At 43.9% G+C, this 14,386-nt stretch overlaps 1 protein-coding gene across 1 annotated transcript in view; it reads left to right on the forward strand.

Moving 5' to 3' along the window:
- PRKCD (protein kinase C delta) overlaps positions 1-14,386 on the forward strand; it is a 162,106-nt gene that overhangs the window by 117,068 nt on the left and 30,652 nt on the right. Inside the window, exons 5-8 of the mRNA XM_082264954.1 lie at positions 1,669-1,832; positions 2,641-2,672; positions 6,284-6,369; positions 13,571-13,700. Of these exons, the coding sequence (XP_082121080.1) occupies positions 1,669-1,832; positions 2,641-2,672; positions 6,284-6,369; positions 13,571-13,700 (412 nt within the window). The remainder of the gene's footprint in view (positions 1-1,668; positions 1,833-2,640; positions 2,673-6,283; positions 6,370-13,570; positions 13,701-14,386) is intronic.

A 14,386-nucleotide genomic window follows, 5' to 3' on the forward strand; every position in this document is an offset into this window, starting at 1 on the left:
GAGCCTGGGACTGTCTCTGTGACATCGGTTGGTAGGGGCCATTAGGCCGCTAATAGCTGAATCTGGGCCACAGGATTGCAGAACGAAGTGCATTCCTGTGACCCAAAGGAGAAGTATGGGCAAAAGAGCTTTGGGCATACTTCTCCTTTAATACTTTCTGAATCTACAACCCAGAAAAAAGTATACAGATTAGCAAGTAAGAGTATAGCTGGAACTCCGAATCTGCTTGCTACTTGCCGTTTATCGAGCGTTTTGACACCAGGCAACTAGCATTTTCAGAAGCTGTCAGCTATAGCAACCTCCATAATTTGCATGGTGCAGGTTTTCTTTAAGAAGTGCAATTAAGGAGATCTAAATATGACAACATAGAACTTACAAAAGATAATACCCTTAAAAATGCCTAATTACTATAAACTGTTAGATTGTACTTTGGCTAAAATTTGTGGGTTTATAACCATTGCCAAATCCCTATATGCCAAGTTTTTGTAATTAAATTGGATAAAGCTCTTACATTTTAGGAAACTCTTAACAGGTGATTATTACACATACGCACTCTTGAGATTTGAGTTTATCCTAAACTGTTTAATTTGTAGGCTATTCCATAGCATGGAAGAGCTGGCAGTGCATGACAATCCTCTGTGCTGCTCTTTCACATGCAATGCAACATGGTGCAGTGTGATTTTTGAATGTGGCCAGGTGTTTTTTGGTGCAGCATAGTCCATTTTTGGCCTCAGACTTTTTTTGGTGCATTTTTTGGCAAGGTTGTGTGCTTGGTAACTAGTCTTTTACAAGAAAAAATGCAGGAAGCATGTAAACACATCAAAGGCATTCAAAACACACAGACAAATGCATGATTATGCAGCAGCACTAGTGTGGTCCTAGGCTTATAGTCTTTGTTTGTGCATCTTTACTTCACTATTCAGTTTTTGTATTTCCCTTAAAGCACTATACTGGCTCCCTCCCTCCCTCTGTCTCTTTCCCCCTCCCATGTACATCACAAAGTTTCAGAGTTACACAGAACAGGTCTTTAGTCTTTTGTTGTGTTTATGCGGAGTACAGTCTAGGATAGCTGTGTTGAAGCTCCATCCCTTACCATGCAAGGTGCTGTGTCTGTTCATTGGAGGGGTCCCTGCACTGCCTACCTGGATGTCTTTGCTGTGAAGCAGTTGTGTGTTTCACAATGGGGAAGTCTTGCTGGTTGTTTCAATGAGTCTGTCTTGTCTTTTGACTATGTATAGTGTATTGCTGAATATTATGTTTGTTTTTTAGGTTTGCTCTGTAAAGACTAAAACTAAATGTTGCAATTATTTTGGTAATATCTTGATTTATTTTAATCTTTTGTTTAAAGTGCATGAGCAGCAGCAGCTTGCACCTCTTTGTTCTGCGCCATCTGCTGAAAAGATTATGTTGTCTTGTAAATAATTAGTTTGTTTACTGACATTAGCAGCTACCGTTCTTTGCATTTATTTTTATCATTGATATGCAGAATTTTAAATCTTACCTTGTTGATGCAAAGCCAAATGTTTACTAGCATTACTATGTATTTTTTTTAGTCTTCTTTTTCCTATTGATTTTCTAAACTGATAGCTACTATCTTAAGCGTCATTGTTGTCTAGCATTACAGTGTAGTGCAGTGTTCTTTTTAATTTTGTCGCCTGGTTTGTCCTAACAGATTGCAAGCAGCCGATAGGAGAAGACGAGGGCTTGGTGACTATAAACAGGAGAAGAGGAGCCATCAAACAGGCTAAAATACACTACATTAAGAACCATGAATTTATTGCCACATTTTTTGGTCAGCCAACATTTTGCTCTGTGTGCAAAGAGTTTGTGTGGTAAGAAAGACTTAGCCAATCCTGACAGCATGTATCCGTGAATTTGCGAACTGCTTTTGTTAACCAACATAGTTTAAAAAGTGTCTTAACTTTTAATCTATTGCTGTTGGTAATTAGTGAGGGGGTATCAAGATGACAGCAGTGTCATTTTCAGCATGTACTATATTCAAAGGGTATCCTGATATTTTAATATTTTGTTATGGAAAATGTTTGATGTAGGGAGCTTCTCCTGATTGCTTCATGCTGCTATGCCCCTCTCAGCGCTTGCTGTCTTCAGTTGCTGCCCTGGGAGAAGTTGAACAGACATGCGCACTGGGCAAAAAAATGCTGCTTATTCAGGCTTTTGGCTTTTTATTTATTTTCAGCCTATAGAAGCAGCTCTGCTAGTCTATTTGTCCATGCACATTAGGGAGTTTGCACGCCTGACACACATAAACGTGCATAAACGCAGCGTTTTAAGAGCGTTCAGCGTTTCAAGTGTACCTTGATTATAGTGAAAAATAAGCAGAGTGGAATGCTTTGGAAAAAAACGCTTCTAAAAGCAAATGCCCATAAACTCTTGTGCGTTACAAGCCACTATGAGCATTATTATGCTGCGTTTTCTGCCAGAGGTTGTGGCATTTTTTCAGCTGCCTAGTGTGCATAGACCCATGCATATGTAAGATGATTATGTAAGATCATTCAACAGTAAGATTTCTTCTAGTCTTAAGAATACATTTTGGGGTTAAAGCATGGTCTGTTTGTCAGGAAAGCAAATATTTCTGCATAGGAAGTATCACTGACTACTCACTGTGTTTTTATTTTACAGGGGCTTGAACAAACAAGGATACAAATGCAGACGTAAGTTTAATACTTAGATGTATATATAAACCCAAGCTTTCTGTTTAAAAAAAAAAAAAATGAAAATTGATTTTGGACTTTACAGCAGATCTCTCTTGGGCTGTCTTCAACATTTACCTTTCAGAAATAATTAGATTCAATAGAATTCTACAATCCCACAATTTATTTTTTATAGACTATGATGTATCTTTTACTGCTGCGTGATGAAATAGACATTTATGATTTGCTTCTGTGATTCCAGACCAGCTTTTTCTATTTTGGGGATCTGCGCATGGTGGCAGAATTCTCTTTCCTTAAACAGCTTGGTTGTCTCCTTTTTATTAGTTTCATTAACTGTCACCTCAGAGGGAAGTAAATAGTTGTCAGTGAGTAAATAATAAATCTTAATCTGTTGCTCCTCCTGCCTTAAGCCCAAGGGTGGTGCTTTTGGTCATTGGCTGCTCTTGTGTTTGCTAAACAAAAGCGAATATTGCTGCTGGTCTGTATGCTTTTTGCAGGTGCATTTAGTATACTGTGGCAATTGTTCCTTTTCTTTCCACTGACTTATCTGTTTTGTTGCATTGCTCATATTTTGTAACAAAATAAAATTCTGAAGCCTAGTTCACATGGGCTTCAGCTTGTAGAAGTGCTTAAAATAATGTCATTAAAAAAGCACATCTAATCACACTTCAATAACAACACTTAGCAGCGCTAGTGTGTACTTGTGACACACTATTCTTAATTTCCCTCAAATATGCAAATTGATGAAAGCGACCGTGCATAAAGTCCTTAAGGGTTATCGCATTAATACATAAAGTCCATATAAGTCCTCCCATTGGCGCTCCTCCATGTGTATATGGTGCTATCAAGACTGTATTCCTTCACCACACCATGTGTGCTCCCCTTTAAGGTAATGGGCACTCGCCCAATATCAATGCAAATGACACTTTGTATACAGGTCCCTCTCAAAAAATTAGCATATTGTGATAAAGTACATTATTTTCTGCAATGTACTGATAAACATTAGACTTTCATATATTTTAGATTCATTACACGCAACTGAAGTAGTGCAAACCTTTTATTGTTTGAATATTGATGATTTTGGCATGCAGCTCATGAAAACCCAAAATTCCTATCTCAAAAAATTAGCATATTTCATCCGACCAATAAAAGAAAAGTGTTTTTAATACAAAAAAAGTCAACCTTCAAAAAATGATGTTCAGTTATGCACTCAATACTTGGTCGGGAATCCTTTTGCAGAAATGACTGCTTCATTGCGGCGTGGCATGGAGGCAATCAGCCTGTGGCACTGCTGAGGTGTTATGGAGGCCCAGGATGCTTCGATAGCGGCCTTGAGCTCATCCAGAGTGTTGGGTCTTGCGTCTCTCAACTTTCTCTTCACAACATCCCACAGATTCTCTATGAGGTTCAGGTCAGCAGAGTTGGCAGGCCAATTGAGCACAGTAATACCATGGTCAGTAAACCATTTACCAGTGGTTTCGGCACTGTGAGCAGGTGCCAGGTCGTGCTGAAAAATGAAATCTTCATCTCCATAAAGCTTTTCAGCAGATGGAAGCATGAAGTGCTCCAAAATCTCCTGATAGCTAGCTGCATTGACCCTGCCCTTGATAAAACACAGTGGACCAACACCAGCAGCTGACATGGCAGCCCAGACCATCACTGACTGTGGGTACTTGACACTGGACTTCAGGCATTTTGGCATTTCCCTCTTCCCAGTCTTCCTCAGGGTCCGGTCACCTCTTCTCGTTGTGCAGCGTTTTCTGCCACACTTTTTCCTTCCCACAGACTTCCCACTGAGGTGCCTTGATACAGCACTCTGGGAACAGCCTATTCGTTCAGAAATTTGTTTCTGTGTCTTACCCTCTTGCTTGAGGGTGTCAATGATGGCCTTCTGGACAGCAGTCAGGTCGGCAGTCTTACCCATGATTGCGGTTTTGAGTAATGAACCAGGCTGGGAGTTTTTAAAAGCCTCAGGAATCTTTTGCAGGTGTTTAGAGTTAATTAGTTGATTCAGATGATTAGGTTAATAGCTCGTTTTAGAGAACCTTTTCATGATGTGCTAATTTTTGAGATAGGAATTTTGGCTTTTCATGAGCTGTATGCCAAAATCATCAATATTAAAACAATAAAAGGCTTGCACTACTTCAGTTGTGTGTAATGAATCTAAAATATATGAAAGTCTGTTTATCAGTACATTACAGAAAATAATGAACTTTATCACAATATGCTAATTTTTTGAGAGGGACCTGTATATAAGAACTCTCTCAACTCTTCTCCAAACTCACTCCACTGGACACTTCCTTATGGGGATATCCAATGGACAAACGTCCCTACTTTTATTTGGCCGATATATCTGAGTGTGTATTGATAATCCCCACCATGGGAACATGTAGGTCAGAAGTGGTCAGGAAGAAAAGAACAGGGGGGAACCAATAGTGTGATATCGTTTAAAACTTTTATTAACATCACAACACAGCAAAATCCCTCTCCTTCAACCATTCTGCTTACATTGTATGCATCTTTAAAATTCGCCAAAGAATAGGTAAGTAGAAAAGCTCCTCTCCTCACCAATATGGATAGAAGCTCCTGCTATAAAAGAGCCCATATCAGCAGCTGTTTATCAGTACAGCACAGTAATTTTAGCAGTTACTTGATCATTTGTGTTGGAACTTTATTTCCTGTAGAAACGTGGTTACCCCAAAAGCTATTTGCCAAATAGCCCTTTTGCGGGTGGGCGTGTTAGGCAGATTTAGTATCTTTGTTCTTTAAGGTAATCTTTTACAGTTGTTCTTATTATAATGGACATTTGATAACTTTTGTATGGATATCTCCATTAGTCTGATTTTTTTTTTTTTATATTTTATCTGCCTTTATTGCCCTTCAATTTAAAGAAAGATCATTTAAAGCAGTATTAAACCCAAAATTAAACCATACATTTATTGCAGCTTACTTATTTTTAGATCTGATGACTGTATTCGTTTTCTTTTTTAAGGCTTTCTTTCTTCTATTATCTGGTGATCCAGCCAGCAAGTCTGTTTTTTTTTTTTCAACAGAAAAACTCTCTTGCAGTTACAGGGATGAGACAAGCCATTTAAAACTGACAGGGGTGAATAAAATCATCAGCTTTTATTTTTGTAAAACCTTTTTCCAAAAAGGGGAAAAAAACAGTTCTAATTGATTATACAGAGTTGGAGTTTGACTTCAATGTGTTACTGTATTTTAATCTGCTAGTACATCTTACACTCCCCTTCTCCATGACTGACAATGCTGCTGTCCAAATCTGTCCCCTGTGTTCATTCATCCAGAGTGCTGTCTGTATAATGCAGGAGGTTTGTTACTGGTCAGATCCCCAGGGGAAAAAGCCTAAAAAAAAAAACCGAATACAATCACTACATCTAATGATTGGAAAGCTGAAATAGATTAAATTTTTTGGTTTAAGCTCATCTCTTTGCCATTTTAGTCATTCCTTGGTCCTTTGTTCACCTTGCATTTACTTTTGCTTTTTTTCTATCCTGTATCATTTTTTCTTTCCTGTTGCAATCTGCCCTGCCTTTGCAGTTTGTCTCTAGTCATCTCTTGAAATGGGTACAAATTGTTTCTATTGCTTACAGAGTGCAATGCTGCCATACATAAAAAATGCATTGACAAGATCATTGGCCGGTGTACGGGCACAGCCACCAACAGCCGGGACACCATGGTAAGAGCTTTTCTGCTTTTTCTTTCTCTTGTGACCTAGGGTGGTTATGGATTTCAAATTTTTACTATTTAAACACAAAAGTATAAATAGATTTAATGCATGTGCATTCAGCAAAATCTGATCACATTGTAGACAAGATAATTTAAACTAAAATACTTCTCAGGGCTTTGTGTTCATTTTCATTTGTATCACATCCTCAGAGCTTTAGGGTGCATGTTCCTTTGACATCATGGTGAAGATAATATCTCTTTCGTTCATTGACGGACACAGCTTCTGGTATTTTTAACTATTGGGTTATGCTGCCCCCCTAAAGGAGTAGGATACTAGGCAGAAAAAAATTCTGTTACCCCCTGGGACTGCCCATGGGTGTAATACTCCCTCTCTCTGCTATAGCTACTCAGTGGCCTAGTTCCTTGCTGGGATCTTTGGTCCAGGCAAAAATCTTTTTAGATGGAAAATGTTTTCCTCCTGGATTTTTCCTGTGAGATCTGCAATCAACTGCCGGACTGGGCGATGGGCTGGATAACTAGATCCAGTGGTCACCCCGGTCTGGCCAGCTAGCGTGCGCAGGCCTCAGCTCCACGCTAGGTCGGCCGCGACATAGCCCCACTGGATCGGGCTGGCCCTGCGAATTAAGCGCCTTGCGAGGTCACATACGACCTGGTCTCGGCCTGAGTCGCAGCATTCCTTCTGGCCGACAGCCCCCCCATTTCGATGGAGAGGAGGATCTGTCTGGAGCTGTGCCCGCCTGGTTCCTGGTATGGTGAGTAGCTGTCCCCCCCTCTTCCTCTGGAGGGTTTTAGGGTGGATGCGGGCCTCTCCATGGGAAGGTCGGACCCCTGGGCTCTCCTCCTTCCTGGCACCCCCACTATTGCGGGGTCTATATGGCTGGCCTGGACACCCCCTAAAATGGGGGCCGGGGGCCATGCTGGTGATTGGGGTGGGTTCGGCTGTGTGTGTGTGGGGGGGGGGTTGTACCTGGTGGGGACTCCTGCTAGGGCCCCCCGTCCTGCCCTTTGCCTATTCTGTGGCTAGGGATACCTCCTGGGTCTCCGAGAGCCTTGTGGTGCTGCCATTTTCTTGTAGCCGATAGGCTACAATGCACGGTGGCCATTTTGCGGTGGATACTTTTCACTCCCTGATCGCATACGTGCAGTGCAGATTCTTCTGGTGACTAGCCTATGCCTGGTTCTGCGGGTGGTGAGTCTGGTGGGGTTCTCTCCCCCTCTGCTGGGGGTCGATTGGTGCTTCTAGCTAGCGACCGGGTGGTGCTGCCAGCACGGTGGGGGTGTCCCTTAGCAGTGTTTTTACACTTATTCTATGGGTCCCCTTGGTGGCTAATGGAGACTTTGGAGCACATCTCCCCACCTGATCCCCTCTCTGAGGCTGCGGGGCCCTCCAGGTCCCGACCATCAATCAATGCACTGATGGCGGTCCTGGAGTCCCTTGTGTCCCGGGTGGAAGTGGCTTTCGGGCGACGGGCTAGCAGAATGGGTCCCCTGCCTTCCCGTCTCATCTGTCCCATCAGATCCTGAATCTGATTCAGCCACCGCGGATATGGGTCATCCTGATGGGTCTGCAACTGTGCGCCCTGAATACTCAGATAGTGAGGATGATTTCTCCACGTCTGCAACCGTGTTCGAAAAGGAGCTGGTGAATGCACTGATTGTATTTGTGCATGAGCCTCTAAAAATGAGGGTCGCGACAGGGGCACAGGTTCCCTTGGTACTCACAACCATCCAGAGTGGCAAAAGGCTCTGTCAATATGTTCACCCTGGCTGGCTCGGCATCGAAGCCAGTGTTCACCATTGGTTGGTGTTGCAAACTCTGACTGAGTGGGCTAAGCTTTTGCGCCGCGACCTGGAGGTAGAACAGCTCCCACCTGCCTTTGCTGAGTTGGGGGACCAGCTGGACCAGGGGCTGCAGTTTATCTGTGCTGCATCTTTGGTTGCTACTCCCCTAGTGGCTCAGCTCTCTGTTTCGACAATGATCCTTGGCTAACATGCTGGTCTGCGGACCAGACTTCTAAAAGAAAAAGACAGCCCTGGCTGTTTTTCCTTTTCAAGGAGATTGCCTCTTTGGAGCTATCCTGGATGACATCATTAGAAGATGACAAGGGATCGAAGCCTTTTGGGACCTCCGTGAAGTCATACAATCTGGATACAAGATCGAATTTCATGCTCACCCTCCGAAAAGGTTATTTTCTTCCAATGTGCAACTGTCTCCAGTCCACCTACAGGCCCTCTTTCGGGTGGTGCAAGTTCGTATGCTTCAGGGGGGACTGTCCCGGTTCCGATTGTAGAACATTTTCAGGGGTTTTTATTCAACCTTTTCACAGTTTCCAGGAAGGAGTGCAAGGTGTTTCCAATCCTGAACATCAAGGCGCTGAACTGCTTTGTGCAGGTGCAGAAGTTCCGGATGGTTGCTTCCTTGCATTAGGGGGATTTTCTTGCCTCCATGTACATCAAAGATGCCTACCTTCACATTCCAATATGTATTGGTCACCAACGCTTCCCCTACTTTGCAATGGGAGAGGAACATTATCAGTTTGGGGGGTTACCATTTGATCTTGCCTCTGCTCCCTGGTTCTTCACTACAGTGTTGGCCCCGGTACTGGCATTGTTTCTCCAGCGGGGGATCGCGGTCTTGGGCTATTTAAACAATCTCCTTCTGCGAGCCTAGTCTTCTGTTGCACGGGTGGAAAACCTGGAGATCACCATACGATCTCCGAAGGAGTTCAGCTGGATTCTGAATCTTCGAAAGTCAGCCTTGGTCCCTTCTACGAAACTAGACTATCTAGGGCTGGCTCTGGACTCTGCCTTGGCCACAGTATTTCTTCCTCCGGACAAACTTCAGACCCTGCAGGTTGCAGTTCATCTCCTGCTGACCAGCAGAAGGCCGTCCTTCCGGACTTGTATGCGGGTACTGGGCCTGATGGTGTCAACCATCTTAGCGGTCCAGTTTGCATAGTTCCATACGGGGTCCCTGCAATGGGAGATTCCCTTCACATGGGTCAAGAATCCGCAGTCTCTGGACAACCAAATCCAGCTGAGCCTGGGTACGAGAGTCCCTGATTTGGTGGCTTTGTTCATCGGCGCTCCGGCAGGGCAAAATCCTTCCTACCCTTGTATTGGACAGTAATCATCACGAATGCCAACCTGTCCGGGTGTAGAGGCGTCCTCCTGTAGAAGTTCTGTTTAGGGGATCTGGCCCCTGGAAGAATCCAGACTACCGATCAATGTCCTGAGTTACGTGCGATCAGGATGTGCCTGGAACATTGGATCATCTACAAGGCTGTCCAGTGCGCATTTATTCAGACAATGCCACGGCCGTGACTTATGTCTGTCTCCAAGGGGGCACAGAAGTGTGCTGGCACCTCTTGAGGTAGCTGGCATTCTCAGGTGGGCACGTTTTGTTGTAGCCCTCCCTGCAGTTCACTTTTCCAGGAGTGCAACATTGGCAGGAGGATTACCTCAGTTGGCAGGCGTTAGACCAGGGGGAATGGTCATTTCATCCGGGGGAATGGTCATTTCATCCGGAAGTGTTTTATCAGTTGTGTCTCCAGTGGGGCATCCCCAAGGTGAATCTGTTGGCGTCTCCGCTCAACATTAAGGTATATAGGTTCGTGGCTCAGTCGCAGGATCATCTGGTGGACGTCAGACGAGCTCGTGGCCCCGTGGGGTCAGTATCGTCTTATTTGCGCCTTCCCTCCTCTCAGGCTTCTGCTAAGACTTCTACAGGATCCGGTTATTTTAGTGGCCCCAGACTGGCCCCGCTGGGCCTGGTACGCCGACCTGGTGCAGCTGGTTGCCGACCTGTCCTTAGAGGCTTCCTCTCAGGGAGTATCTGCTGTCCCAAGGGCCAATCTTTCAGTCGGCTTTACAGTCGCTGGCTTTGACGGCTTGGCTGTTAAAAGCCAGGTGCTGAAGGATAGGGGATTGTCTAAATAAGTGATTCCTACGCTGTTAAAAGCTAGAAAATCTACTTCTTGGAAGCTGTACCGTTGTACGTGGGAGACGTACTTGCGTGCTGTGAATCCCTTGGGGTTCCTCCTCTTCTCTTCTTTTTTTCCATGGCTCGGATCTTGACCTTCCTTCAACCGGGGGTTGAACAGAAGTTGGCGTTGAGTATATTAAGGGCCAGGTGTTGGCCTTGGCGGTTTTCTTCCAACAACCCTTGACTACATCTCTGGTGTATACCTCTCTTCAGGGTGTTCGGTACTTGGTCCCTTTGGTGTGGTCTTTTTTGCCATCCTGGAGAACCGAAAGTACCAAATTGAGGTCCCAAAAGCCTCCTTTTTGAGAATCTTCGGAAGTTTCCCCTGCTTGCGCTGTCCCAGACGGTGGCCTTTTTGGTGGCTATCACCTCTGCGTGCAGGGTGTCAGAACTGGTAGCGTTATCCTGTCGTTCACCTTATCTGGTGATTCACAGGGGTAAGGTGATGCTTCGCTCCTGTCTGTCATTCCTTTCTAAGGTGTTCTCTGGTTTTAATTTGATTATAGCCATTGTGTTGCCTTCCCTGTGTCCTAGGCCTAAACATCCGAAGGAATTTGCCGTGCATGCCTTGGATGTGGCAATTAGGATGTACCTGGCAGCTACAGAGTCTTTCAGGAAGTCAGACTCTCTATTTGTGCTCACAGATGGCCTCGTAAAGGGTTGTCCGCTTCCTCTGCGACCATTTTTAGATGGCTTAGAGAGACAGTGGTTCAGGTCTATTACATCAGGGGTCAGTCAGGTCCCTCTTTTCCCTGTTCAGGCGCACTTTACTAGGGCCCTTAGTGCCTCCTGGGTCTTTGTCATCAGACTTCAGTGATGCAGGTGTGCAAGGCGGCCATCTGGTCGTCGGTGCACATTTTTACAAAGTTTTATAAGGTTGATGCGTTGGCATCTGCGGATGCTTCCCTTGGCCGCAAGATTTTGCAGGCTGCTGTTTAGAGGACCTGATCCTCTCTGAGGGTGTGTTGTTTTTTTTTTGTTTTTTTTCTGGTGGGCTCCAGTTGTTTGGTTGAGCCCCTGATGCCTGGTTGGCTAATGTTTAGCCTTAGGAATTTTTTGCTGTTTCCCACCCCTTATGTTTAACACTTCTTAAGAATACCAAAAGCTGTGTCCGTCAATGAACAAAAGAGAAAATGGGATTTTTGACTTGCCATAAAATCAATTTCTCTGATGTTCTTTGACGGACACAGCACCCACCCCACTATGGAGTTCTAATTCTCCTGACTGCTTGTAACAAAACTGAGTGCCTATAGCAGAGATAGTATACCCCCTGGGACTGCCCATGGGTGTAGCCAGAATTATTTTCTGCCTAGTGTCCTACTCCTGTAGGGGGCAATATAACCCAATGGTTAAGAATACCAGAAGCTGTGTCCGTCAATGAACATCAAATAAATTAATTTTATGGTAAGTCAAAATCCCATTTTTATACTCAAAATATTTGATCTCGTCAATCGGATTCTGTTCAAGACAAATTTAAAATAATTTAGTTACACGCATATGTGGCTAAAATGAATGAGACTCCATCTAGAGCAATCCATAGGGGGAAGAAAAAGTTAAAACTGTAGTTCTGCTTTAAATGGTTTGTTTTCTATTAACGACTTATGTTGTTGTCACACAAGTGATCTGGTCACTGGTGACATGTTCCCAGTAACAGGATCACTAACAGACCACTCCCCTTTTGCTGTGGAGTTTTTACCTCACTAGCTGGATCAGGATAATGTACCTACATTGCTGGTAATTAATACTTTGTGGTGTTCCTGACCGTTAAGTGTGCTTAGGTAAGTGAAATTAGTGATTCTTCTAATGGCGATCTGTCACCAAAAGTATAATCACAGAAGCCACAACAAAATACAAATACTTCTGAATATAAATAACTCACTGGTTCATAATTCGTGAACAAAGACTTTTCTCCAGTCTGTCCCCCGGTTTGCTGGTTGCTGCCATCTTGCCTCTAGTCTAGCACAACTCGGAGATGGTGAAGCCAGGATGTTGTATACAGCCCACATGTGAAAGACCCCTTTAACTCTCCAGTAATGGTCATGTGCTGCTACTACTACTCTGCATATACCGGCAGCCAATAGCAGTGGTTAGAGAAGGAGAAAGATGGTTAGTTGTTGGCTTTTATGAAAAAATCTCCTAAGTTCTACATAGACTGCATATCTTGAAAACGGGAGGAATGGATCTGAAACAGACCAGGGTATGAATTGTAATATACTGAAATGTACCACTGTGTTAACATTCTTGGGGAATAAAAAGGTTCACAAGAGGTTTCATGCATACATGTATTTGACATTAAAAATGAGCATGTTCCCGCCTAGCCCTCCCTAATAATACTATGAAAAATATGTTCTTATGCAGAAGCTCCTATACAATGCAAATTGATTGGATTTCCATAGAATCGCTAGCGATAAGATGTCCTCTTCAATTTAGTGAACTTGTATTGAAACCTTATAGATTGTAATACATTTAGAAATCATGAAGCTGTAGGGCGCATTTGCCTTGCTGAAGGGGACGTATGGATACTCTCATTGCTATGGAACCCTGATTGCTGACTTCCTGGGCAATGTAAAAAGGCTTCTGCATCAAAAAGTGAGATTTTTGATTTTTTTTTTTTTTGTCCACAAAACAGACGAGAGAGGGCCAAGAGGGAAAATATGTTGTATTAAATAAGTGATTTCTAAACCCAAAGCTTTATTTATTTTTAAATAGCAAACCTATTAAAACGTATCTACTCTGTGCAATTGAATTGCAAAGAGCCGCCCCAAACCTCCTTTTCTCAGGTCCCCAGTTGGCGCTCCTGGCTCCTCTTCGCGTGTGCCACCATAGGAAGCCACTTCTTGTGGTGGCATGCATGTGGGCTCGATCGCGAGCTGTGCTGCCTGTGTCCATAAACAGGCAACGCGGCTAGGCTGCGTCCCTTAACACAGGATTTGAGTGACAGTAGCAGGAGTCAACGGCTTCCACTGCCTCAGCAAAGCCTGTGAGACCAGGAAGTGAGAGGAAAGAGCCGCTACAGAGGGGCACAGCACTGAATCTCAGGTAAGTATAAGGGGTGGTGATTGGGTTATGCTTTTACCTAAGCATTTTTTGCCTTAATGCAGGCACTACGTTAAAGTAAAAACATTTTTAGAATTTAGAACCACTTTAACATTTACCAGATCTGTACATTTGCTGTGTGATATTTATTGGTGTTTTTACTTTTCAGTTCCAGAAGGAGCGGTTTAACATTGACATGCCCCACCGATTCAAGGTTTACAATTACAAAAGCCCCACTTTCTGTGATCACTGTGGCAGTCTGCTCTGGGGCTTGGTGAAGCAGGGGTTAAAATGTGATGGTGAGTGTATAAAAAGTTCTGTTTTAGTTATTTATTTATTTGTTTGTTTGGAGATGTGACCATCCTCGGATTCCTCAAATGTCTGACATCATACCAATTAACTTGAAGTTACTGTTTTTTGTGACTTGAGGAGTAAAAATAAGGTTCCTGTAGATTCACAATGTCCTGTCCTTCCTATAGATTAGAATGTTGGAGAATCTCAACTGATCCCTAGAGGCAGGTGGGGAACCCCTAGAGACAGGGTGAGGTAGCATTTTCCCAAATCTGAGTCCATGGCTGAAAAGTGGGGGGGGGGGGGGGGTGTAGAACAGTTGGGTGTCAGTAACCTTAAGGGCTTTTTAAAGGACTTTTTTTCTTCACAGACATCACTTGGGAGAGAGGGGGGAAGTTCACCTTTTGTAAAATGTTACATGTTACACCCATATTCAGGGTGTAACATGTTACAGATGCATTGCCCCCTGAACCCCCAGTCTGACAACTAGGGGGAGGGGGGATCTTCTCCCTCCCGCTAGCTGTCACAATCTGTAAAAAAAAAACCTGGCGCTCAGAGCTCCTCCCGGCCGCGTTATCCATTCACGGGGTTCGGTGAATCAGAAAACTACAAGGTCTGACAGCCTTTGCCGCTGTCAGCTTGTAGTTGTCAATGAACTACCAAGGCGCTGTTGAGTGCAGTTGTAGTTCATTGT

Source organism: Pelophylax lessonae (genome assembly GCF_965119305.1).
Source record: "Pelophylax lessonae genome assembly, chromosome: 8".
Classification (NCBI taxonomy): Eukaryota; Metazoa; Chordata; class Amphibia; order Anura; family Ranidae; genus Pelophylax; species Pelophylax lessonae.